Here is a 27,727-nt window from a genome sequence, read left to right on the forward strand (position 1 = left end):
CATGTTCATACTATTCAGTTGGCCAAGATTTCTAAAAATCCTTTCTTTGTATTGGTCTTAAGCAATACCCTAATTTTCTGAGATACTGAATTTGGGATTTCCCTTAGTTGTCAGTTATAATCATCAAAATTAAAAGAAATAAACATTAGAAATATATCAGTCTGTGTGTAATGATTGAATATAATATACAAGTTTCACTTTTTGAATGGAATTAGTGAAATAAATCAACTTTTTGATGATATTCTAATTATATGACCAGCACCTGTATAGGGGGCGATTTCGGACACAGCCTATGCCCCATCTCAAATTTTAAAGCTAAAGTGTTATTTTTGTTTAAGTTATGAACAAGAACAACCCCTAGCGTCACCAAACGAAATACAAAAATAATTGTTCCCAAACAGGTTTCCCAAACATTCCCCGCCTCCCTACTTGTCATTTGTTGAACTAAAAGATAATCCCGCCCCCAAACACAAGCCATTGGTTGAGATAATGTTGCAAATATAACTATATAAATACAGTGCAAATATAAGCAAAAGTTGACTGAAAATATGAATTAAAGAGAAGCGCTGCATCTTCTTGGCTTGATGTAATTTACCTGTGGCATCCAAGCTTAAGTTACACAATATGACCACACTTCCTAAACTTATGCCTGCCTGTGTGCCATCGTACAGTAGTACTGAATGAAACAATCTTCTAGGCAACTTTGGATTGGTTATGACACCTGTGAATGTATTTCACCAGTGCTACGGAGTTGTTCTTACCTTACACGGAAACGGCAGCGTAGATGCAACTTTTTCCATTGCCAAGTTCCTTATGCTCGGCGTAAGAGGGCCGCGACAGGTTGGACAACAGCTGAGCTTTTGCCGACACTGGTTACAAACCAGGTGTCCAGCCTGGCACTGCAAGATCGGAGGCAGCACATAGTCGAAACACACCGGACATTCAAACAACGCTGTCAATTCGGCTGACTGTCCTGGTAAGGCAGCGGCTGGAAGGGCTACAGCGGCCGCGGGCACAGTACCAGAGCCCGGGACAGAGCCAGATACCCCCGCGGCGGCTGCTGCTGCGGCCGCGGCGGCAGCAGCTGCAGCGGCGGCGGCAGCAGCAGAGGCGGTTGTTCCTCCAGAACCCCCATGCTTACTTCCTCCTGCTTTACCAGCTCCGAGTCCCCCGGCCGCGCCACCCGTAGAGGACGGACGGCTCATGGCGAGGAGTGTAGATCTCTGATGGTGTAAAACCCAGACGAGTTCAAGCCCGAGAGCCTCACCATATACTCCCGACTGAAGACAGACTCAGTTCCGAGCAGCCTCCAATCCCCCGCGGATACAACATGGCCGCCATAGTTTGAGAGCGAGTAACGAGTCTATTGGATGAAGGAGATTTAATAGACACTCTCTTCAGCCAATCACAGAGCTGCTCTGGACGTTTACGTAAGAGCACGTCTACGTGACTGGATAGTGAAGTAAACGGCAAACAGTTGCACTATGGCACCTCAACACGACCAAAGGATGTTTCACCGTTTTATGCAATCCGAGGACTGGCGCATTTAAAAGACTAAAGCTAACCAGAACTAATCAATGAAAAAAGGATATAAAGTCTTAAAAAATCCCTTCCTTTCTGGTTCAATAAAATATGTTTTCCACTTTAGTTAACATGTTTGGGATGCACAAATGAAATATGTGCAATGAGTATATTCAAACTAATTATCTTGAATTGAGCTCAACATTATTTTCATTTTTTTTAATAGAAAGAAACGCTTTAAAAATACACATTTAATACACGAAATACATATTGAAATATATATTTAATACCATTTTAAATTTGTTTAATACTAAGATTTTGTTTCTACAGTGCTCAGCGTAAATGAGTACACCCCCTTTGAAAAGTAACATTTTAAACAATATCTCAAACATAAAAACAATTTCCAAAATGTTGACAAGACTAAGTTTAATATAACATTGGTTTAACTTATAACATGAAAGTAAGGTTAATAATATAACTTAGATTACACATTTTTCAGTTGTACTCAAATTGGGGTGATGAAAAAATAAGTACACCCCACAACAAAAACTACTACATCAAGTAGTTTGTACGGCCTCCACGATTTTTCATGACAGCACAAAGTCTTCTATGCATGGAATGAACAAGTTGGCAACATTTTGCAACATCTATCTTTTTCCATTCTTCAAGAATGACCTCTTTTAGAGATTGGATGCTGGATGAAGAGTGATGCTCAACTTGTCTCTTCAGAACTCCCCATCGGTGTTCGATTAGGTTCAGATCAGGAGCCACTGAATCACTTTCACCCTGTTCTTCTTCAGAAATCCAACAGTGGCCTAAGATGTGTGTTTAGGATTATTGTCATGTTTGAAAAATGCACAATGACCAAGGGCATGGAGTAATGGTAGCATCTTCTCTTTCAGTAGAGCAGTACAGCTGCATTTCATTGATGCAATCAATGAAATGCAGCTCCTCGACACCAGCAGCACTCATGCAGCCCCACATAAGGACACTGCCACCACGTTTCACTGTAGCCACCATGCATTTTTCTTTGTATTCCTCACCTTTGCGATGCCATACAGTTTTAAAGCCATCAGTTCCAAAAACATTTATCTTTGTCTCATCACACCAGAGTATAGAGTCCCAGTAGTCTTCATCTTTGTCAGCATGGGCCCTGGCAAACTCTAGGCGTGCTTTTTTTGTGCCTGGGCTTTAGGAGAGGCTTCTTTCATGGACGGTTCCCATGCATGCCATTCCTCTGCAGTGTACACTGTATTGTGTCTTGGGAAATAGTCACCTCAGTTTGGCTTTCTACTTTAGATAACTGCCCTCCACAGGTTAAAGTTTGAACTAATTGTCATATACTTGCACTAGAACAGGGGTAGGCAAGATCAGTCCTAGAGAGCCGCTGTCCTGCAGAGTTTAGCTCCAACCTTAATCAAACATACCTGAACAAGCTAATCAAGCTCTTCAGAATTACTAAGGCTATGGAGAAAAATCCTGGAATGTTTTCCTCAAAAACCTTAATTTCTTTTCGACTGGAGAAAGAAAGACATGAACATCTTGGATGACATGGGGGTGAGTAAATTATCAGGAAATTTTATACAGGATACAGACGTCTCTGTGAGAAGGTTGTAGTTCCATCTTTTTAAATTTTTTGTACCACTTTTGCTACAGTATTCTGATAAGTAAAGCTTTGCTGATCTTCTTGTAGCCTTCAACTTTCTGGTGTAAAGAAATTATTTTCTTTCTCATGTCTTGTTACATTTCTCTTCCATGTGGTGCCATTGCTGACAGTATGAAATAGGAAGGGGTTTTTAACACCCTTTTATAGTCAGATGTCTGCTGGACACCTGTGTAATGAATAATTAGACTCACCTGTGGTTGAATTCTTGTTAAATTAGACATTTGTAGTCTAAAATTTAGCTTTGCTCCAGAGACTTTCAGTGGGGTGTACTCATATTTGCATCACCCTAATTTGAGTAAAACTGAAAATTTTGTTCTCTAAGTTATATTATTACTCTTACTTTCATGTTATAAGTTAAAGATGTTTGTCTTGTCAACTTTTTGGAAAATGTTTTTGTGTTCATTGAGATATTGTTTAAAATGTTTTTCAAAGGGGGTGTACTCATTTATGCTGAGCACTGTATGTAAAAAATGTTGTTCTATGTAAATAATACACAAGAGATAAAATTTTACTGCTGGCACCATGCTTTACCAGGTAAGCTACAGATACACCTTTGTACACTTGACCAGTTGACAATTTTTAATTCACAAACTGTGTACATCTCATTTGCTGCCTCTAAATTATATCAGTGCTATAAATCAGCATACATCAGTATCAGAATCCTGGAGTAAAAGCACTTGCCTAACCAGCTCCCTCTGCTGGCATTCCGTTGATTTCATTAAAATAATTTTATTTATTTATTTTTTAATTACATTTTATTTACACATATTATGAAATTATCCAAATAATTAAATTGCCATTGATTAAGTGATTAGACTGGCTCAAGGTGATTAAGATTTTTTTTTTCTACACCATTGTTAACTAACTCAACCACTAAATGAAGTCTGTGAAATAAAAACAAACACACAATTTATCGTTTTATTTTATTTATTATTTTTTTTTTTTACTTACAAAAATGAACAATAAATGGTAATAGGTAATGGTACTATTCTAAACAAGACAAGACTACCGAAAGGCAAATTCAGAGTTATCAAATGCTTATTTACAGAATCACTTTTTCTTCCATACTAGTAAGAAACCGCAGCAGGTCATAAAGCATCATAGTCATCCTCATCTTCATGCTTCCTCTTTAGAGACGTAGAGTCACTAGATGAATTCTGTGACACCATATTTGTAGTAATAAGGATGTTCTTGGAGCCGATGAGAGAGGGGTTGATGAGGACGTTCTGAACCGTGGGAGTGGTAGGAGTAGCTGTGAATGAAAAATTAAATGATTCATAATTAATGTGGTTACATTACAGTTTAATGCTTTTGAAAGAAGTCTCTTATGCTCAGCAAGGCTGCATTTGTTTAATTAAAAAAAAAAACAAAAAAAAACAATAAAAACAAGCGTAATATTGTGAAATATTACTACAAATTAATATATTTGGTAACACCTTACAATAAGGTTCATTAGTTAATCAATAGTTAAATGTATTAACCATGAGCAATACATTTGTTACTGTATTTATTTGTTACTATTCTTCGTTAATAATGAAAATACAGTTGTTCTTTGTTCGTTCATGTTAGTTCACAGTGCATTAACTAATGTTAACAAGATTTTAATAATGTATTACTAAATGTTGAAATTAACATGCACAAAGATTAAAAAATGCTGTATAAGTGCAGTTCATTATTAGTTCATGTTAACTAATCTAGTTAACTAATGTTAACTAATTAACCTTATTGTTAAGTGTTACCATATATTTTTATATTTTAAACTGCAATGGACAACGGCACTTAAAATGAGTGTCTGTAATAAGATTTAAAAATCTGGACATTTTCAGAGGCAGGAGAAGAGATATTCTGATGATTACTGTGTAAAGAATTTTCCAAACTCAACAGAACACAAAGTTTTAATCCAACCCAAGCCAATCTGAGAAAGCAGCGGCTGGTAAACATATGTGCTCCTCTAAACTAGTGACACCAATGCTGAAGTGTGTGAGACCTGATGAATATGAACGTCTATCTATTTGTATAAAATATTTGAATTACTTCTTTGTCATTTTTCATAGTCAAACATTTCACTGTATGATATTTACATTTATGCAAACATTCTTAATATTCAAAGTAGTAGTGCTGTTAACCCGTTACTTTAAGATTAATTAAATATTAATCAAGATGAAATACAACAGACAAGCTATTTTTTTTATCAGTCAAATTAATTAAATTTTACACTCAATAGGTAGGAAATATGATCAGTAAGGGAAAATACTTAATGAGAAGACGAGTACTGGACTGCAGCAGGTTAGTGGGGAATTTGCAAAGTTGCAAAGAAAATATATTTATAGCAACATTTCAGCAGGTTCAAGATAATTCATGTTAACGCAGAGAACATTATTCATTGTTTTAATGAACGGACAACCATAAAACATAGTAATAATCTGCGTTCTCATGTACGTAGGTGCGCTGTTATTGGAAACTCCTGAGTTGTAATAAGTAGAACGTGGAAGTAGTTGTGCAACATTTATTCCTGTGATGGTAAGGTAAAGCTAAATTTTCAGCATCATTACTGCAGTCTTCAGTGTCACATGATCCTTCAGAAATCATTCTAATATGCTGATTGCTGATAAGAAATGTTTGTTAAGCAGCAAATGTTGAAAACCGTTGTGCTGCTTAACATTTTTGTAGAAACTATGATACATTTTTCAGGATTCTTTGATTAATAAAAAGTTCAATGAACATTAATATGGCAGCATGAGGAGTTTATTTATACCATTATAAATGTCTTCACTGTCACTTTTTGATCAACTTATGATGAATAAAAGTATTAATTTCTCTTTTTTTTTTTTTTTTTTTTTTAAATCTTATCACTAATGTTTGAATTGTTTCCACAAAAATGTTAAGCAGCAAAAACTTTAAAAAATTGATAATCAGAAAATGTTTCTTGAGCAGCAAATCAGCATATTAGAATGATTTCTGATGTAATGATGCTGAAAAGTCAGTTGTCATCAAAAGGAATAAATTACATTTTTAAATGTATTAAAATAGAAAGCATTTAATTCAATAAATGCATCTTGGTGAGCATAAGAGACATCTTTCAGAAACATAAAAAAATTGTAATGTTTCCAGACTTTTGACAGGTACTGCAACTCAATCAACAGCTTAACTTTTGACCTGCTCACTGATTTGGCACAACATCTTCCCATGGCTATTAAAGGATTAGTTCACTTCAGAATTAAAATTTCCTGGTAATTTACTCACCCCCATGTCATCCAAGATGTTAATGTCTTTCTTCAGTTGAAAAGAAATTAAAGATTTTGAAGAAAACAATCCAGGATTTTTCTCCATATAGTGTACTTCACTGGGGTACAACAGGTTGAAGGCCCAAACAGCAGTTTCAATGCAGCTTCAAAGGGCTCTACGCAATCCCAGACAAGAAATAAGGGTGTTTTCACAACTGAGGATTTGTTTCGGAACCTGGTGCGTTTTCTCACTTGGCTTGGTTCGTTTAGGAACATGACAATTGCGCTCGGACCTGCACCAAAACAATCGCTTCGAGATCGGGGCGGTTCGCTTGTGGTGTGAAAGCAATCCGACCCAACGGACCAAACTTTATTATATTTCATAACGGGAAATGTGTTATATAAAATGCAGCAGTGTTTGATTCTGTGAGTGAACACATTAGTTAGGCTACTGCATATAAAAAACAAAGATTTTTTCATCTTAAAACGTTGTGTAATCGCACTTCTCCGTTCAAGAACACTGTCCCGACAAAGCCTTGATTCCCGCTCTAGCTGCATTATAATACTCATTTAGTGTTTGCATGTGTCTCGACAGTCTATTAGACAGCGCTGGGAGATACAGAGAGATCGTGCTTGAATTGGTATGAATGTAGTACATAATTTAACAGCAGGAATGACGGCTACATTCATATAGTGTTTGCGTGCGTCTGAACAACGCTATCGATCTACAGGTGTGAAAACACCCTAAAGCTGAGTTCAGACTGCACGATTTTCAAAGTAGTCAGGTCACTGTTCTTTTCACACTGCATGACTATCTTGGCCAGCATTCAGTCGCTGCTGCGTTCACACTGCACAATGGATCGGCGACAGAAGGTCTCACACTGCATGACTTTACAATAGGATGAATTGCCGACAACTCTGGCACGCAAACTACGTTTCACAACCAAACACACGCGAGATGTGACAAGGAAACAACGCGATATCACGCATGCAAGACTGGAGTTAACACGTGAGACTGGGATTATTATTAAAAATGGTAGCCCGCAAGAGGCTTGCAATACGAATTGCCTGTGTGCTGATTTGCAGTGAAAACAAGAAAAAGAATATGAGATGCTTGGCATGCTTGCTGATGTTGTGGTCTATAACTCCTCGCTGCTCTGTATTTTGCTCTCTCATTGGCTGTCGGTCATCGCCGATGTAGTTTTCAGTCGGAACACTTTTCACACAGCAGGATTTTGAATGGCCAACAGGTCCAGATATTTTGCATGCCAAATATCTCAAGGGCATCGGCAACTCTGTCAGATCGCGATCGTGATCCAAAAGTTAGTAATTCGGGCATTTGTTGGTGATATCTCAAAACCTGTCGGCGAGCCAAAATCTGGGCTAAAATTGTGCAGTCTGAACTTGGATTAAGGGTCTTATCTACAGAAATGAGCGTCATTAAAAAAAAATTATTAGAAAAAAACAAAACACTATATATACACTTTTTAATCTCAAATTGTGATGTGCCATGCATTACATAATCATGTTGGAAAGGTCAAGTGTGACATAGGCGGAAGTATCACGGTATGACGAAAAACTCCTATCTAATTTTCTTCTCCAACTTCAAAAATCAACCGACATCGTTGTTTTACCTTTTTTTGTAAAAGGCGTTTGACTTATTCTTTGCATGTTCGTTTTGAAGACACGTGATCTTCCGCCAACGTCACGTGTGACCTTTCCAACATGATTAAGTAGTGCGTGGCAAATCACAGAGCTACTGCAAGATGAGCATTTGTGGTTGAAAAATATATACATTTTTATTTTGTTTTTATTTTTTAGAAAATGGACGATCGATTCTATAGATAAGACACTTATTCCTTGTCTGTGGATCGTGTAGAACCCTTTGAAGCTGCACTGAAACTGCAATTTGGACCTTCAACCTGTTGTACCCCAGTGAAGTCCACTATATGGAGAAAAATCCTGGGATGTTTTCCTCAAAATCCTAAATTTCTTTTCAACTAAAGAAAGACAGACAAACATCTTGGATGACATGAATGTGAATAAATTATCAGGAAATTTTAATTCTGAAGTGAACTAATCCTTTAATATACAAAAAGAACAAGGAGAACTGCTTGTTCTAAGGTGGAAATTGGTACCTGATTTGACCGAAGCAGCTTGTGAGTTGGGAATCTGAACAGTGAAGCGCTGGCCTGTCAGTGACACAGGTGTTCCCACTTTTGTCCCCACTGTCTGCACTGATGGAGTACCTACAAAACACGATGAGGATCCTGAAAATGGAGTTTTAGATTTTGCTCATTCACCAATGACAAGAAACAAAGGAAAACTAATAAAAGCTCTTCTTGTAAGAAGTTTGCTCAATGAATGCATGTTGGAAATCGTGAGCATGTAAAGTGTCCTGAAAACTCATTAAGATGCTTGAGATCTTTCAGTTTATACAAAAAGCATTTAGAATAACTGACCAAGAGTTGGAGTGCTTGGCCTACTGGACACGGCCCCCACGCTCAACCGTGGCACTGTTATCCTGCCCGCGGACGAAGACACCTAAACATTCAAATCAGAACCATATCAGACTGTGCATTTTAATTTACATCTGTTTGTTTTATTTGAAGAACCAGGATTTCTTACAGTCTAGAAAAACCTCGATATGGGGAAATTGAATTTTAAGTTATTATCAGAGTTATTATAGTCTGACTAAAAACTAAAACCATAAAACATTTTCAGTACTTGGAATAAAACCTTACCTGACATAAAATACACAACATTTTATATAATTAGCTGGCAAGACAACATTTCTCATTTATATTTAGCTCTGCTTGATGTGCTAAAATAACTAGATAAAAATGTATATAAAAACAGTCTATAGACATAAAAAAAATGCAACAAAATTACTAAAACTTGTATATATATGTACAGTCCAAAAGTTTGGAACCACTAAGATTTTTAATGTTTTTAAAAGAAGTTTTGTCTGCTCACCAAGGCTACATTTATTTAATTAAAAATACAGTAAAAAAACAGTAATATTGTGAAATATTATTACAATTTAAAATAACTGTGTACAATTTAAATATATTTGACAAAGTAATTTATTCCTGTGATGCAAAGCTGAATTTTCAGCATCGTTACTCCAGTCTTCAGTGTCACATGATCCTTCAGAAATCATTCTAATATGCTGATTTGCTGCTCAATAAACATTTATGATTATTTTCAATGTTGAAAACAGTTGTGTACTTTTTTTTCAGGATTCCTTGATAAATAGAAAGTTCAAAAGAACAGCATTTATCTGAAATACGAAGCTTCTATAGCATTATACACTACCGTTCAAAAGTTTGGGGTCAGTAAGAATTTTTTTTTAAATTTTTTTTTTAAAGAAATTCAAGAAATGAATACTTTTATTCACAAGGATGCATTAAATCAATCAAAAGTGGCAGTAAAGACATTTATAATGTTACAGAAGATTAGATTTCACATAAACACTGTTCTTTTGAACTTTCAATTCATCAAATAATCCTGAAAAAAAATATTGTACACAAATATTTTGTACAACTGTACACATTAAATGTTTCTTGAGCAGCAGATCAGCATATTAGAATGATTTCTGAAGGATCATGTGACACTGAAGACTGGAGTAATGATGCTGAAAATTCAGCTTTGCATCACAGGAATAAATTACTTTGTGAAATATATTCAAACAGAAAACAGTTATTTTAAATTGTAAAGGTATTTCACAATATCACTGTTTTTACTGTATTTTTAATTAAATAAATGTAGCCTTGGTGAGCAGACGAAACTTTTTAAAAACATTAAAAATCTTAGTGGTTCCAAACTTTTGGACTGTACTGAATATGTATTATATATATATATATATATATATATATATATATATATATATATATATATATATATATATATGGTCATATAAATGAATAAAATGCCATTTGCATTTTAAAAATGAATATACATTTTACTATTTATGCCAATATAAAATCGATTTAAGAACATGTGACTGAGAATTTCACATGAGGGTATAAAATTTCCCCAATGATTTTGCAATTCATGTGAATTTGCTGTGTTGACCAATAGAAAGTCACTTGATTTGAAAAGTGACTTCTGTGTAAGCAGTGCTTTATACATGCACCATAGACCTTTTTTGCCCACAAAATTTTAATGAAAATTGTGACTGCACTTTTGGAAATTCCTTGGTAAAAAGAGCGGTAACATTTAGCTCCTAAAACATCTGGAAACCTTACATTATTTTAATAATTATTTTAGTTTTTTTTTTGTAATCAACAAAAAAAAGATGATCAAATAGATTAAAATAAAATATGTTGTGAAAAACAAAACTATGGCTGTTGAATATTGTTGTGGATAAAAGGTGAAAAAAATTGTTAAATAATGTAAAGGATAAAAAGGATAAAATGTTGAAAATCATTGCACTACAGGTACAATAACTGTAGTAAAACATCACAAGTATCCCTAGAACACCAAATCCAATTTTTAGAACAGACTGACTAAAACTGTATATTATCACATTAAGTAATACCTTTTTCTGCAAGGACTTGAGTCTGTAGTTTGGTGCGGTGAGACAGTAGCGGTCTGGTGGAAGGCGTGGACCTGTGTACGGTTTGATCAGAGGCAAAGGGGTTTGGTTCTTCTGCCTTGCAATGTCCAACAGAAACTGAAACCATGGAACAAACAGCACTGTCAATTACTTGAAGTCACATATGAGTTATGAATTAATCATCAAGAGAGACTTACATCTCGTGGTGGAGGAGATGTGAACGACTGATCCACTCGACACTGGATTGCTAACCTTATGTCATCTGCATCCACAGTGGACTTCTTGGCATGGGTGGAATATATTTTTGCATCCTCAATAATAGTGGTTACATATCCTGTAGAAAAACATCAATGTTAAAAAGTTACTGGATGACTTTCTAGTACAGAAAAGTTATTGCTGGAGTGTGTTCATTTCTCTAAAAGCATTTAACAATATACTTAAAAATCAGTATGAAGCAGATGTGATAAGTCTTTTCTTCGTGAATTGGCTTCTTGAACAAGAAAAAAAACGTAGGGCGGGACTTGATTTTGTCCATCGGGAATTGATTGGATGGTTGTGGTTTGCCATTGCTGGGATGTCATGTGAGTGACAGGTTGTCCCGCCCTCGCGCCAGTAAACACGTCATGAGAGAAGTGATTTATTTGCAAGAGGGAGGGAAAGTTATTTTGATTAAATATTACGAGAGCACATGAATTAAAAAAAAATGCTTTGCATGGATAAATCAATTATAATAAACGCTGTAATATTCCATGAACAAATAAAAATTGTCAATTTTGATCCTGACTTACTGTATGTAAACTCCAGCATTTGATTGATCACTCTAGGCTCGTACTCCGTGACCCCCATGTCTTTAAGTATCTGCATCATAACCTTTAAAAATAATAGTAAAATAAGAAAGCAAAAAGTGCGAAAGGGAAATATTAAGCATACTATATTAGCATCAATTCGACTCTGTTGCAGGCTCTTTGGAGCGATGCGCCAGCACACATCTTACTTTACATTTGTAAATTCATCATACATAAAAAAACCCTTCAAATTCACAAAAATTTTGCAAATTATAACACAACGTGTTAAAATCGCGCCAAATTGAAACTCAAACCACTGCATTACAGTGGACCAGTTAGCGTGCTAACGCATGTGTGTGCACAAAGAAGAATAAGTAAGACGAATAAAATACACAGTCGCTCTTTAAACATGCTGCTTTAATCACTATCGTTTTAAAACAATAAATGGTGCATACTACAGTGATAAAACCGTCTTTGATTCATTATTTACCTGTGCATCTTTAGGTACTGTTTTCGGAGACGCCATTTTCATTTGAGCTCAGAATCTCCTCCCCTGAAGGCTCGGGTTGTGTTTCAAAACGGACTGAGTTGTCTACCTAGACAGCATTTTTGCCACCACAGGCGGTGCCGAAGCAGCGCAGCCACTGTGGATGAAGAAACAATGAGTGGCGGAGACAAGCATCCAATCACAGAGAGATATGCAAATATTCAGCCAACTGTGAAGCGCCTGTGACTCGAGCATCCAATCAGCAGCGGCTTAGACATTCAACGCCCCCAAACTGAAGCACGTGCCTATAGTGATAGGACGTCTGAATCATTTCAGAGAATCGGTTCTTTCGGACAGTTCGTTTCAAGCAACTAATTTTAAAAAGATATCGTTAAACGTTACAATAAAGCCATATTATGTTTTTCCATTACCTGTTTTTACTACCTGTATTCATTGAAATTTTATGTATCCAAGTTCAATTCGTCACAGTCACGATTTTAAGTCACTAAAAATTATTTTGAACCTAAATATAATAAGCATTTACATGAAACAATACTAGAATATCCAGCTTGCGTGAAAAAATATTTTGCACGATCTATTCTAATTCATAAACAAATTAAGTTGTAAACATATTTCCAGTAAGTTTTATTCCTGATATTTCTGCAAATTCCCCAGAAACGTTAGAACTGATTTACTCTGATCCGTAAACAAACAAGTTTAAAGTTTAAGTTTAAACAGTTCAATTAAAAGATCCGACTCGTAAGAACGATTTTTTCCCCGATTCATACATCGCTATTTGAGACACAACCACTGTCCCTAGTGAAGTCACATCCTCCTCTATATAAACAAAAAAACATACACTAGTTTATTCCAGCTAGCTAGACACACTACAGTTCCTCTTCTACCGAATACATCTAACATCTGTCAGACCTTTTACTGTAGTATTTCCCATGTAAACGGGAAAAAACATGGCTCGGAAATTATCTAGCTCTGCTGTATTTAGTGATGTTGAAACTAGCTAACTGTTAACCTGTTTTCCTTTCGTTTTACGGTGAACAAATCACCGATTATTTTATTTTTGGCCGTGTTCTCAGTTTGAAGTATCTTGTGATTCGCTGCTTGTATTTATTCATCAAGTAGTCTTTAATTGTATTATTAGTTTTCAGTGGCACATCAGTGGAGATTGCTAACTGAACCATTAGCCACCCACTTACAGTATTTATCTGTCAGTAAAGTCACTCTGAAGTCCCGTGAACTGATACGTTAAAAGCGCAGGTAAGTGAAAAATATGAGAAGGCCAACAAATGTCTAGTGTGTTTCACATGGATAATATTTTGCTTGATATACTGAAACTGCGCATTAGCCAAAGCTAGCTCTGATTTCTTCCACTACTTACTACAACACTTTAGCATACTTAAAAAACAACAATAATAATATTTATTTTCGGAAGTAATATACTAAAATGCTAACTGAACGCAATGTTGTCGGACACTTGAAAATGAAGATGTAGAATTTTAAATTTATAGAATACTCTTCAATTTAACTAACTGTTTGGCATAAGATTACAGATTAAGCTGACCTGTATATGTAATTTCACAATTCTACTGTCTTTGAAATATAATTAAAGTGTACTGCATGATGAAACTTTTGTCATTTGTTTAAATTCGTTTGTAATTACACATGTGTAATAATGACGCTGCAATTTAGAACATTTAAATATATTAATATTAAATGTAAAATTTAATAACGCACTACAGGTGTGTAAAATCAAGTACTTTACATGTTAAATGTGCTTTACCATCTTAGTCAACCCATCAAAATAAGTGTACTACTTGTAAACACAGCAAAACATTTAAAATGTTTTAAAATGTACTTTAAAGAAAACTTTTAATTGGACATTATTGCAAAGTGCACTTTTTAAAAGTGTACTTAAGCACGTAAGTTTACTCTCTGTAAGTGGTCTTTTTATTTAATTAATATTTTATTACCTGCAAATACTGTTTTTCTTTAAAAAATATACCTTCAAGATTTGAAGTACACTACAAGTGTGCATTCAAAACAATTAAGCACATATCATCTTCACAAAAATGATGCTGTCCATATCTACAGTATCTATATATTATTATGTCTACACAATGGACCCATATCTTTTTATTTTTTCTTTAGTGTCTTTTTCTACAAACTCAAATAATCATGACTGCCATGCGAGTGGATGCTAAAGTGGTCATGCTTGGCAAGGAGAGTGTTGGTAAAACCAGCCTGGTGGAAAGATACGTACATCGCCGCTTTCTTGTGGGACCTTATCAAAATGTAAGTATGCGTTTGCATAGACACCTCATGTAGTAGGCACATTAAAGACATTTTTGTGTAAGATGTCCATTTGACTGGGTATCAGCTGTCTCTAATCATGTGTCACATAAACCAGCTCCACAGGTAAAGCCACCTTCCACGGATGTCAGTGATTTCTTTAACGATGACATGATATGGTGTTGCTAAGCTTGATGTGTTCATTTGTTTTTGTCTCATTAAGACTATAGGGGCTGCGTTTGTTGCAAAAGCCCTCAATGTCGGTGACAAAGTGGTTACGCTGGGAATATGGGTAAGTGTTGTCACTATGGTCTATATATATGCTCGTCAACCACTTATTAGTGACTTTATGCGTTTCCTTTAATCTCAGGACACTGCTGGGTCTGAACGTTACGAGGCCATGAGCAGAATCTATTACAGAGGAGCCCGTGCTGCCATTGTCTGCTATGGTATATCCCTCTTTCACAGTTTGACACAGAAAGTGGCTTTTTTCATGTAGCAGCTAGTCTAGCAGTCAAGTGACTGTGAGCAAGTAAATGGCTCATTTGGCTCATGGCTCATACTTGCTCACTCTGTGTACATTTTACAGTAGTTACGAATCCTGCTAGGCTTGGTTAAAATAAGTTCTAAGTTAATCAGGGCTACATAAATGTTTGGGACACAAAATAAAAGATTTTACTCTGTGTGTTTTTGTTTGTTTTTAGTTTTATTAAGTTAAAATGTGTTAATATAATGAAATGTGTTTAAATTATTTACATGATGTTGCTATTTTGTTATACACATACACACACACACTATATATATATATATATATATATATCACACACACACACACTCATACTATTTCTTATATACTATAAATGGGTTTGTATTTCAAAATTTTGGGATCTATGACATTTTTTGTATGTTAAAAGAATCTCAACAAGTTTGCATTTATTTTATTAAAAATACAGTGGAAAAAAATAATAGTATTGTATTTAAATATTTTTATTGGTCCCTTACAAGAGAAAAAGTTGTAAAACATAAATATTTTATTTTAAATATGTGGTTGTTTTTGACATTTGCACTTAGATTTGACTGACAGCAGCAGTTTTAAAAGGGCCAGGTTCTGGGTGAAGGAGTTACAGAACTGTGAAGAGGTAAAATATACCCATGTCTCACAAAAACAGGAACATCCCCAGATTATTCAGCACAACTTTATTGACACATTATTTTATTTTCAGCACTGTAAAATATATTTGTGTGGTACCAAGAGTGACCTAATTGAAGCCGATCGAAGTGTGCGGCAAGTAGACTTCCATGATGTTCAAGACTTCGCAGATGGTAAGCGTGAATTTAGCTGTTTTTGTTTTTCCATGCAACTATTGCAAAACAATTAAAACAAACAAAAAAAATTAAATATCAACATTATAACTTTTCTTTGCAGAAATAGGTGCTCAACATTTTGAGACCTCCAGCAAAACAGGAAAAAATGTTGGTAAGTGATACTCCAGTGTATCTGCTCTATTGAGCACTACTTATGTGTAACATGTAGTTAGATACTGAGAAGTTTCACTTCTTGTTTGTTTTTTTGTACAGATGAGGTGTTTCAGAAGGTGGCTGAAGATTTCAGTAGCTGTGCTTTAGAGTTCATGCAAGGTGGGAATTTGTCACAAAATAAAACTTTGACATAACACTTTTTTTTTTTTACAATATACACCCTATGTCCTGTGTGTTTCAGGTGCATCAGCTTTCATGCTAACCTATTTGCTAACAATCATAGCACTCTGTCAGTTACTTGATGCTTAGCATAAGCATGAAAAACACAGAAACGTTTTATTACAGTGACCTAAGTAAACTGCTTGTCTTTGTGGGGAAATAAAGATACAGCCCACAACGATGATATCTTAGATCAAAGATTTACAAGCTTGGAAATACCTGCCTACCCTACATGGACTTGGATGCCTAAAGACCCGTTCACACCAAGAACGATAACTATTGGCGTCCACACCAACAAACTATTACGCTCTGTTTATTCGAAGCGCATGCTGCAGGTTTGTCGTCTGCTGTTTTAAATGCTCAAGCTCTTTAAAGTGGAATGAATTCTGATTGGCTGTCAGTGTTTTTATCATTCATCAAAAAAGTCATTCTCAAAGTGATTCCAACAATATCGTTCCTCTGTGTCATTATCATTATAGTTGCGGTGTGGTTTTTGAAATATATATTTTTGTCATTAATAGTTATCGTGCTTTGTGTGAACGGGCCTTAATAGTTATTTAATAACAGATTTGCTTTCTTTTACTGTGTTTTTGTCTATTTTCTACAGTATTGATAGAAAAAAAAACACACAAGTTGCTCTTTTTGCTTTAATCAATACTGCTGAAGAGTATTTTATTAATTTCCAAAGCTTTTGATATTCAAATCATGAATGCGTTTCATAATAATTTTATTTACTAATTTTATTAAGGCAAGTTAATAATAATAGGAATAGAATTGCTAAAATAATGTGATCTTGTTTATATTTTTATTTTATTTTTGATATTGTATCCTCACAGAAGAGAAGGGTGTGGATCTCGGGCAAAAGAAGGACTCTTATTTTGACAACTGCTGCCATAACTGACCTATCACAGGAAAAACTGCTGTATCATATGATCTATTTTGGGATGACTGGAAGCTCTCTGTCTTTTATACTCCTCACAGCATCAGCTGGAGTGTTTTGCTTTTTCCTTTTTCTTTTTTGCTGTGCAGTATGTTGAGATTGGGCTTTTGAAGGTGAAGGATTCTTCCTTTTCTTGTCTTCTAGCAATGAACATTTTTTTTTCTTTGTCAGGAACACTTTTTGGACCTGAGAATATTGACTAAAGCAAATATCAACAGTGCATGGCAATCCATTTTACCAAAAAGAAAAGACACCAAGTAAGCTTTAGGGACAGATGCCATTGCATGGAGATGATGGTTGCCAATTTTCACAAACAATGCCTTGTGATTCATCACCTTTTATAATTTAAAGTGTCTCCATTTTATAGATCTTTTGAGGATCGCAATGTTTACACCCTTCATTTATCACACTCTACTGATAAATGCATGTCCACACTAAACTGAAGCCAGTTTAGTGTGCAGTTTTCACAGATCTGAAACCAGATCTGAAAACACTTTCTCATGATAATGGTTTGGATGTTGATGGGGTGGAAGATCACAGAGAGTAAAATTCATCTGTCAATATGTTAAAGGCTAATAACTATGGTCACTTGAACATTATATCATGGTGAATTTGATATCTGGAAATATCACAAAAACTGTTAGTTTGCAGTGTTTGATAATCAAGCCCAAAGTTTCCTGTATCATGTTGTCCATTATTTGCAGTTGACTGTTTGACATAATAGATCTATCCTGCATTCCAAAAGTGAGTTTATGTGCAGCCTTTGATGAATGTGATGTTAATGTTTACAGTGTTATTTCAATTATTATTTAATTTTACTTCAATACAGTTTGGGTAAGATATTGTAAACTGGGACACTAACTGTTGTGAACGTGTTTGTGCGAACTTTACAGCCTTAGTTCGTTCTCAGTTCGTATTGTGAATGTATTAAATACTGCTCAAAGAGGCCTGTAGCTAAAAATATGGTTCTTGTGAAAACATTTGCGTAATTTACGTCGGTCTAGAGAGATCCTGATGTTGTGCCATTTTTTACCGGGCATCCTACAGGAAAGAAGAGCCCAATAATAATTTACTTTGTTACAGATTATGTGAATATTATCACTTAAAAAAAAAAAAAAAAAAGCTAAAGCATGTGATCTTAAACACCTCTTGCATATACAGAGCATTTTTTACCAAGTTTGTTTAAGCGTATCAAAATTATATAAGCTAAGCAGCCCAAGTCATTATTGGAACAATAAAATATCAAGTGAGCGTGCAGTATGCTTATCAATACTGTAAATGAATCTTAGAACTTTGAGGGGTAATCACCTAAATTCAACATGGATTTTTTCCCCCAACATATCTTATTCATCCTTTGCTGCCTATTCCTGCTTGCCCTCACATGTGTAAGTTATTTTTAAGATCGACTCTCTCACCAAAATAATTGGCAATTCTGTGTACTGCATCAGAGAACAAAATTCATTGAATATTCTGTATCATTCTTGTACATTACCAAATACTATATATATGTGATTTCATAGAAATTAAACTGAAAATTTAAATCAAATTAGACATTTTCTGCACTTTCAAGATCTTTTACACAAAGAAAATGAATTTAGCTGCAAGAGTTTTGCGTTGTAACATTATTGCCATGAAGGTTGCCTCAAATTCTCATTAAAATTCTCATTACTGTATAGAATACAAAAATTAAATCATCCTGTCTAGACATGTTTTTATTATTATTAAAATCGGTATATATAAAGTACAGTACAACAAATGCTGCCATTATCTATAGGCTTACTTAGAATTTACAATGTAAATAGAATAGTTTTGTGTTACAGTAATGCTCCTTTTTTCTGCATTATATGGAAATGTGCTTAATGTTATGACATTAATGTTGCAATGCCAAAACACTTCAATGATCCTAAAAATGGGTTTAATTTTTTTATGTAAAATAGAATTTATTTTTTCTTGACAGTTTTTGTGAGATTTAATAGTTTCAGTTCCTCTTACATTTGATTAATGACAATTAGTGATTGGCAAATGCAATAAATAAATGAAATACAATTTAGATCAAAGCATATACAGGAATGTAGTAAAAACAGCAGCAAGGATGCAACAAGTGTGTACTGTTGTTTATTCTGTACAAAGCACTACAGCACAATTAAAATCTCTGACAAGGCAACAGATATTTTTTTTTACCCTTTTGCTTGATAATTTGTCTGAAATATACTGAAGTGAAATGACTCTAAGAGCAGCATGAAAACTAATAAGTTAACATTGCTATACATGAATACAGTAAAAATAAAAGCTGAAATGCTGTTCAACATGAACACATGATCAGTGAGATGGGGGTCAGGAAAACCAGAAGAGGAAATTCAGGAGTGTAGACATGCAACAGGCCAATATCATTTGTCCAATACATTAGCTTCACAAATGATGATAGAGGACTTGTCTTCTAGTGTTTTACACTTGTAGTCTCAGTTCAAATTGTATGTTGATTTAACATGAAGTCACCAAATGACAAAGACTTGGCTGGGAGTGTTTCATTATCAGAACTGCAAAGTCTGTTACTTTCTCCCTTTTAGCTGAAATGTATAAAAACATACAACAGGATAGAACAGCTCATATTTTTCATCTAACTAGACCTCATAGTTGCGCTTTCATAAGTTTGCTCTGGTTGAGCAGCCAACATTTAAACTTCTGGCTCAACCACTGGTGTGAGTTGGGACAGAACTTCCTGTTTGTTTGAATGTTTTGTAACTGTTGGATGCCACAAGTGTTTCAAAAATCACACTGTTCACCTTTAAATTTACAGCACAATTTACACCAGAAAATGTTGTGACAATTTGGCTTAGATTAATTCGGAGACATTTCTGGGAATTCTCCTAAAATTATCTCAAATAAATTACAAGCATTCTTGCCTTTGTCTAAACATGTTAGCAGGCGAATTTTGGATTATTATACAAAAGTGCTTGAACAAACCGATAGTCTTGAAGTCATTTTAACAGCAGGCTCTATAATACAATGTGAAAAAAATACAGGATCAAGACACCGATCTTTTAATTTTATTAATTACCATCACCAAAGTATATTTCAGTTTTAATGCAAATGCTTAGCATATGCCAATCGCATAGCCTTTCAAAGTATAGTCAATTTGATAGCTTATGCCAACATAGGCGGTTGACACATTCACTAGACATTTTCATCTTTATCTAATGTCCGTGCTGTTTTTCTCTAGAATCGACACTGTTTGTACTCTTTTAAACTAGAGTTGCGATATCTCTTAACCTTCTCACGCAATCGCTCATCAATGAGCATTTCTGTTGTTAATGTGGTCTTTAGTAGTTTGTTGTTCCATCTCTTACGTTTTTTTTTTTATTTTCAAACAGTTCAGCCCAGTGTTGCTACTTTGTGTACCAGATTATTAGAGCAAATTAAGTACACACGGTTACAAAAGTCGGGCTGGTGATGAAATTTACATCACACGCACTGTATGCACATAGCATTTGTTTGTAAAAACCAAAGTATACTTTGGTCTTGAATATATCAACCACTTATTCAATAGTAAAATTTAACCTAAGCTTCAGTTCTGTACGATTTGCTCACAGAGCAAATGAGTTTTGGTAACGGTACTTATTATTTATAGTCATTATTATTTGACTCGATGAAGAAGGCAATGGCATTTCCTTGGAAAAATATATTCCCTTCCCTCAATACTGTATTTTCAATCTCTTCAGTGTTGTGTTTTTGTGATGTTCGACATCTTTCATAGTGCCAGATGTAGCAAGAAATAATAAGATGGCCAAAATCTTATGACGTCCTATGATGTTGTAACTGTTGATGGCATTGTATGAAGAAGATACTGTTCAATCATCATTTGAATCTTTTTTTATAAGCACTGTCATCTTCATCTTCCTTAAAATCAATCTCATAAAATCTGCAAGAGATAACAGAAGGAGATGCAAACTGTTTTGAGTGCCATCTCCAAGGAGGGGTTGTAGTGATTGGAACTCAAATTACACCAGATACCCTCAGTGAAAGTAGTTTAAGAAAACAAGAACATGGCTAAAAAGAGGTCTGTTAGGACATTTACACCACAGGTCAGTTTGCTTCAATAGTCAATAGATTAAACCTTCATACTTCGGTTTTCTTCTTTATCCTCAGTCGTTCCGAATTACCTTGAGATGCGCTTTTCTCACCATCCATTTCTAAACGCATCAAACTGTCTTCCTCTTCTTCTTTTTCTTCTCCATAGGAAGAAATGGGTGAATATGCACAGTTTAAAGAGATGTTAAGTGGTAGAGGGCTACTGGGGGGGCTAAATGAGACCTGAGGGGCTATATCAGAGGGAGAGGGAGCCTGTGGGACAGCCGTGGTGTTTAGGGTTGAGGTTTTGGTTTTGGCAGCTCTGATGAGGTTTATAGGGTACGTTGTCACGAGTTCTGCAGGGCATTCCCGGATCTCACCAGGCTCCAGGGGCTCGGGGCCGCAGGGGTCGTGCTCGCTGCATGACAATCGCCCATCCAGTTTGGATATGAAAAGCATGCCATCGCGATGTTCGACACAATAGGAACTAGGGCACATCTCACAAAAGGAAGCTGCTTCCTGTCCACACAAGTCACACTGATGCCAGGGACACTCCCAACGGCCTGAAATGCAAAACGAGTTACTTACTAAGTCTTTTCCTCCAGTGAGCTGTTACCTGCTGCAAGAGGATCATTGAGTCAGTGAACATTCAGATTGGTTTTGTGAACCAGATCAATTGATTAATTGAAAAGATCCGACTCAAAATAATGATCCGTTCACAAATCAGACATCATTGCTTCTTAATTTTTGGTTAATATTGACAAATTAAATTATTAAATTAGTTTCTCAAAAAAAGCTATCATATAAAGACACTTAATATTCAATAATATTATTGATTTGACTGCACTGACACTATTGGATGAGAAAAAAACTTGAACTAAATTGAGCTGGATGATGACATTATTGTCTTCTGTAGAGTTGCTCTACAGCTGAATCGAATTTGCTTCATAATTGATCAACGCTACAACATTGACATTGTAATTGAACTTCACTGAATCAACATTTACCTGACTCAAGCTGAATAATAACACTATTGCCTTCTGTAGAGTTGCTTAAAGCTGAATTAAGCTTGTTTCATAATTTGATGAAATTGGTCTAAACTGAATCAACACTGAGCTGCCTTGAACCTAATAATGATACTACATCATAGTTGAATTAAGTTTGCTTCATAACTAATGAAAAAAATTGTCAAATTAACTGAAAATGATCAAATGAACAATGTTATTGAACTAGATTAAATCAACATTAGACTAAATTGAGCTGAATAATGACACATTTTAGAACTGCTTCACAGCTGAAATTGTATTCATTCCATGATTGAAGAACTTTGCACCATTAATACTTTAAATACTGTTATTTTCTTGTTTATTATTGTGAAGCTGCTTTGAAACAATCTTGTATTAAGCGCTATATAAACAATTGTGACTTGACATGATTATATGACATGGTGCTATTGAATCCTTTTTGAAGACACTGGTATTGAGAATTATGGAACTTCACTTAATGCTATTGACTACTAAACCTTTGGTACTGCAAAACACTAGTTACAGACATAAAATCAAAGAAAAGTGTATTTTTCATGGTCAGTGAATGGTCTGTGTTTGAGAATTAAGACTGACCTGCAGGTCTCTTGGTGAGATTGAGGCAGTCGGCATGGTAAACCTTAGGACAGCCTGGTCTCTTGCAGGACACAATCTGTCCTCCATCTCCACAGCTAAAGCATTCATCCTCCCGCTCTTTGATTACTTCCTGCTGGGATTTGCGCTTCATCTGGGACTTCTTCTTCAGTTTACGGCCTTTATCGTCTGATGGGGGGTTGTTCTGATAGACACAGAGTTGATGTCTAACTACAATCACTTTTTAAAGCAGAAAGGATCACTGAATTTGTAAGAATGCTTTGGATACTAAAAACGGACAGGTTTACATTAGAAATGTATTGTAAATCTCTGTCATATATAACAAACAATACAGATACCAATTATTATTTTTATCAGTGTCCAATAACTATTATATTAATAGCTATTTATATTTTTTAGCTATTATAATAGCTATTATATTTACTTTCATTTATATTTTTCTTGAATTAATTACAAATTCTTATTATTTAGTAATAATTAAATAATATAATTCATATAAATTATATTATTATTATTATTATTATAGACTGATAATTGTTTTTCCAGTATTGTCTCTTTTATTAATATTAATATTAATAAAATATATGAATAATAATCTTGTATTATTATTAATTATTATATATTATTATATCAGCCAAATCAATGATCAATCTGTCTCTAGTTATAACATGATGTTATACTATATAAAAGATATCCTCTGGAGATCATCTTCTTACTTTTGGCCTTACTCCCAGGAATCCACTGCAATTAGATGCACCACACTTGCACACTGTCTTCCCATTGCCCAGACACTCAAGGTTATAGTTGAATGTTAACTCTGTGCCTTTAAAGAAAACATCAAGACATCAATGATTTTGCAAAAGCATGTAAATGTGAGGCTGTACAACAGTGTCTTCTTTATAAAAATGAATTTTGACTTACCAGCAGGGATATCTGTAAGCGCAAAAAGCCCAACACGCGTGTCTCCATTGACCGTCCATTTTTGGGTCTCGCAGTTTGGCTGGCAACTGTGGTTCATAAAACGGGCTTCATTTCCCTTGGGCCCGGCATCAATAATTCGATCCTTCCAGAAAAAACAAAGCAATATATTCAGCTTCCTATAACAAAAAGTCTTAGAAAAAAACTAGTGTTGTAGTTTTAGAATCTCACTTTGTCCAATGTAAGCATGTAGAAATTGCCGATATTGTTCTCCTGAGCATGTTTAATTCGGGCACGGCATTCTTCCTCGTCAATCACCTCTCCAACATATTCGTTAACAAATCCTCCCTTGGGTCGAGCATTAAAAACAAAGACTTGTTTACAAAGCAGACTGGACAAACTAAAGCTAATTATATCCACATCCATACTGGCTCTCTATAGAGACATTATAAGGAGGAGGATATGGACTAATTGTAAAAATATGTATGGGAAAAATTCTAACTCAATATAAAAAGTCAATTGCTTTTTGAAAGTTTGTTTACTCTAAACTGAACACAGTTTTTAGTGTAATTAGACAAAGAGAAGCAAAAATATGTTGTTGAGATTGTTAATTTGAAGCAATTAGCTCAGAATCAACTAGATCAGAGGGCTGTTTTATAAAACAAGATTAGAAAACAAGCCAGGCTTATTTTACTTAGACTTTTTGTCAGCGAATTCTGTTTCATAAAACAAACTTAAATTAGTTCAAACTCAGTTACCCTGGCAACTTATGCTGGGAAACTAGCCTGGTCTGGAGCAGGCTAACTGTCAGGCTAAGCTGAGCTTCTCTAACACTGACCAATAGGAAAGCAATGATGTTACAGCTGATTCTCTCACATACAATTTTTTGACTTTATTAACACACACACACACACATACACATATATATATATATATATATATATATATATATATATATATATATATATATATATATATATATATATATATAATTATTATTATATAATACACACCGATTACTAAATAGTGCTAAATAAAAAACAAATATTGGACTAAGTAGCATTTTTTATTATTATTATTAAAAGGTAAGTATGATGAACCAAAACATTTAAAGAGAAGTAATTTCTTAAAACTCTGAATCATTCTCAGACTTAATACTGACAACAATGGAAGCACTTGGGAGAGAACTGTCAGGAGTCTTATATCTTAGCACAGAAGAGTACAAAAGGATTACTAAATCATTGTTTTAAGTGTGAAAATATAGCAAAAGTAACACAGAAATTCAAAATCAATAGACCTGTGACAAGGCCCCTGAAACAATCACGCCTTCATTTGTAAGCTTTCATTAAGTGATGAGTGATTTTTTTTGCTAGACAAAGAGCAGGAGAAATACTAAATGCTAGCCTTTTCCAAGGCCCATATTTAATCTATACTCTGGTCTCATTATATATATATATATATATATATATATATATATATATATATATATATATATATATATAGTGAATTTAGGTGTTACAGATCCCTTGTTTCCCTGGACTCCATTTCCCAGAATCCTCCTGTTCTCCACACCTGCACTCACTTCCCTCGTCAGCTCCTCATCGTCACTCATCACCTGCACCTGGACTCTATTGTCAGCACTCCCCATATATTGCACTCACTCCCTTCACTCCTCGTCCGTTCTCTGTTTTGTTAAGATGTATGTTTGGTGTTCCCTGCTTTCTGTTGAATAAACGTATCATTCGTATTGTGGAAATCCGTATCAGCCTCATCTCTACCAGCATCCGTAACAGAAGAACGGACCTTAAACGACCGGATTTTCCACAAAAAAAAATATGGAGACTTCCACCAGCTCCCTGGCTCCTGCTCCTCCAGCGCCTCTCACTCTCCTGACAACCGGCGATCGCCTCATCGGGCTCCTACAGGTGGGTCGTTCGCTGGAGAGGTATGTGGAGGAGTTCGTGGAGCTTGCTTTCTTGTCTGACTGGCCTGATGCTCAGTTGATCTCCTTGTTTTTGGATGGATTGGATGACGACACTATCCGTTTTGATGAACCTGTTTTTTGTTTCTCCTTAAGCGATACTATCAATTTAATTTTGTGGTTGAATGGCTCCAAATTCTTAGTAGAAGAGGTTCAGGATCAGTGTTGTCGTCCGGTCCATCCAGAAACACGGTTGGCCGGGCCAGTCAGTCAACCTCCGGCTTCCTCCGCATACCCTTCCAGCGAACTCCCTGCCTGCCCCAGGCTGGACCCATATTCCGCTACTGGGCCCAGTAAGCGGAGGAGGAGGAAGAAAGCGGCCCCAATATCTCCAGAGCCCGCTCCAGTGTCTCCAGAGCCCGCTCCAGTGTCTCCAGAGCCCGCTCCAGTGTCTCCAGAGCCCGCTCCAGTGTCTCCAGAGCCCGCTCCAGTGTCTCCAGAGCCCGCTCCAGTGTCTCCAGAGCCCGCTCCAGTGTCTCCAGAGCCCGCTCCAGTGTCTCCAGAGCCCGCTCCAGTGTCTCCAGAGCCCGCTCCAGTATCTCCAGAGCCCGCTCCAGTATCTCCAGAGCCCGCTCCAGTATCTCCAGAGCCCGCTCCAGTATCTCCAGAGCCCGCTCCAGTCCCCACAGAGCCAGCTCCAGTGCCTGTGGGGATTTTAATTGTATATGAGGGGATGGATAGTACCCATCTTCCAGCCTCACACAAGCCGCCCAGTCATGCGGCCTGGCTTATAGACTTTTGGGCCGAGCCAAGTTCTCCAGTCTCCGCCGCCGAGCAAAGTTCTCCAGTCTCCGCCGCCGAGCAAAGTTCTCCAGTCTCCGCCGCCGAGCAAAGTTCTCCAGTCTCCGCCGCCGAGCAAAGTTCTCCAGTCTCCGCCGCCGAGCCAAGTTCTCCAGTCTCCGCCGCCGAGCCAAGTTCTCCAGTCTCCGCCGCCGAGCCAGCAGCGCCAGACTCCGCCGCCGAGCCAGCAGCGCCAGACTCCGCCGCCGAGCCAGCAGCGCCAGTCTCCGCCGCCGAGCCAGCAGCGCCAGTCTCCGCCGCCGAGCCAGCTGCTCCTATGAACTGTGTGTCTGAACCCTCCAGCCCAAAGACTGTTTTCCCTCCCTGCCTCCCTCTCCCACCTCCATCCAGTTATGTTTACACGGAACCTTCACCTCAAGCCCCCTCGCCCAGATCTCCACCTCGGACCTCTGGGCGATTATCTACACCCCGGCTCCAACCTCCCTCTGCTCCACCGTTACCCATCAGTCCACCAGCGTCACCAGTATCCATCCTGCCTCCACTCACACCTTGTGCACTCGTCAGCCTGCCCTTCCCTCTGGACTACACTCCTCCGTCTCCGCTCCGTCACTCCGTCCCTCAGTTTCAGTTGGCTTCCTCACTCCCCCCGGTGTTCTTTTTGTTGGCTGTCCTACTGCTTCTACTGCGGCCTTCTGGAGTCCCGGCTGCGCTTCGGTCGGCAGAGCCTTTGGTTCCGCCATCTCCCGCCGGTCCTTCAGCGCCGCCTGGGCTCAACGCCTCGAAGGCTTCGGCTCCTGACCCGCCATGGCTGCCCGCTGCACCTGACCCGCCATGGCTGCCCGCTGCACCTGACCCGCCATGTATGCCCGCTGCATGTCTGCCCGCTGCACCTGACCCGCCATGGCTGCCCGCTGCACCTGATCCGCCATGGCTGCCCACGGCTCCTGATCCACCATGGCCGCCTTCGGCCCCTGACCCTCCATGGCAGCCTGCTGCACCTGACCCTCCATGGCTGCCTTCGGCCCCTGACCCTCCATGGCTGCCTTCGGCCCCTGACCCTCCATGGCTGCCTTCAGCCCCTGACCCGCCATGGCTTTTGAGCCCGCCCTGGAGACCTCCACTCCAGTCTACTCATCCCCCTGCTCCGGTTTGAGGTCTCCAGGGCGCCCGCCCCCTCCCGGTTGTTACATCTA

General features: G+C 37.0%; 4 protein-coding genes across 5 annotated transcripts in view; 1 reads left to right on the forward strand and 3 right to left on the reverse strand.

Moving 5' to 3' along the window:
* Nucleotides 1-1,405, reverse strand: part of siah2l (seven in absentia homolog 2 (Drosophila)-like) — a 51,409-nt gene extending 50,004 nt beyond the window's left edge. Inside the window, exon 1 of the mRNA XM_067375046.1 lies at nt 762-1,405. Coding sequence (XP_067231147.1) covers nt 762-1,205 — 444 coding nt within the window. The 5' untranslated portion in view covers nt 1,206-1,405. The remainder of the gene's footprint in view (nt 1-761) is intronic.
* A 2,703-nt stretch (nt 1,406-4,108) lies between these two features.
* taf9 (TAF9 RNA polymerase II, TATA box binding protein (TBP)-associated factor) lies at nt 4,109-12,340 on the reverse strand. 2 transcript variants are annotated; one of them, XM_067376515.1, is made up of 7 exons: nt 12,248-12,340; nt 11,761-11,842; nt 11,170-11,306; nt 10,955-11,089; nt 8,874-8,955; nt 8,550-8,681; nt 4,109-4,439 (listed from the first exon to the last, which is right to left on the reverse strand). In XM_067376515.1, exons 1-7 carry the CDS (start codon nt 12,287-12,289, stop codon nt 4,276-4,278), a joined length of 774 nt encoding a protein of 257 aa, XP_067232616.1. In that variant the 5' UTR covers nt 12,290-12,340; the 3' UTR covers nt 4,109-4,275. The 2 variants fall into 2 exon arrangements, with proteins under 2 accessions (XP_067232616.1, XP_067232617.1); XM_067376516.1 differs by having other exon boundaries at nt 8,550-8,660; nt 12,248-12,339.
* A 758-nt stretch (nt 12,341-13,098) lies between these two features.
* On the forward strand, nt 13,099-18,875 carry rab24 (RAB24, member RAS oncogene family). Its single transcript, XM_067375038.1, has 9 exons — nt 13,099-13,519; nt 14,411-14,554; nt 14,775-14,843; nt 14,922-15,000; nt 15,623-15,690; nt 15,775-15,874; nt 15,978-16,028; nt 16,130-16,189; nt 17,086-18,875. The coding sequence occupies exons 2-9, from the start codon at nt 14,438-14,440 to the stop codon at nt 17,148-17,150; spliced, it is 609 nt and encodes a 202-aa protein (XP_067231139.1). The 5' UTR covers nt 13,099-13,519; nt 14,411-14,437; the 3' UTR covers nt 17,151-18,875.
* A 607-nt stretch (nt 18,876-19,482) lies between these two features.
* The window catches only part of nsd1b (nuclear receptor binding SET domain protein 1b), a 41,080-nt gene continuing 32,835 nt past the window's right edge, over nt 19,483-27,727 (reverse strand). The window contains exons 20-24 of the mRNA XM_067375037.1: nt 24,044-24,160; nt 23,816-23,957; nt 23,611-23,717; nt 22,877-23,078; nt 19,483-21,820 (exon numbers count right to left, since the gene is read on the reverse strand). Of these exons, the coding sequence (XP_067231138.1) occupies nt 21,306-21,820; nt 22,877-23,078; nt 23,611-23,717; nt 23,816-23,957; nt 24,044-24,160 (1,083 nt within the window). The 3' untranslated portion in view covers nt 19,483-21,305. The remainder of the gene's footprint in view (nt 21,821-22,876; nt 23,079-23,610; nt 23,718-23,815; nt 23,958-24,043; nt 24,161-27,727) is intronic.

The sequence above is a fragment of the Chanodichthys erythropterus genome, chromosome 22 (assembly GCF_024489055.1).
Source record: "Chanodichthys erythropterus isolate Z2021 chromosome 22, ASM2448905v1, whole genome shotgun sequence".
In the NCBI taxonomy this organism is placed as follows: domain Eukaryota; kingdom Metazoa; phylum Chordata; class Actinopteri; order Cypriniformes; family Xenocyprididae; genus Chanodichthys; species Chanodichthys erythropterus.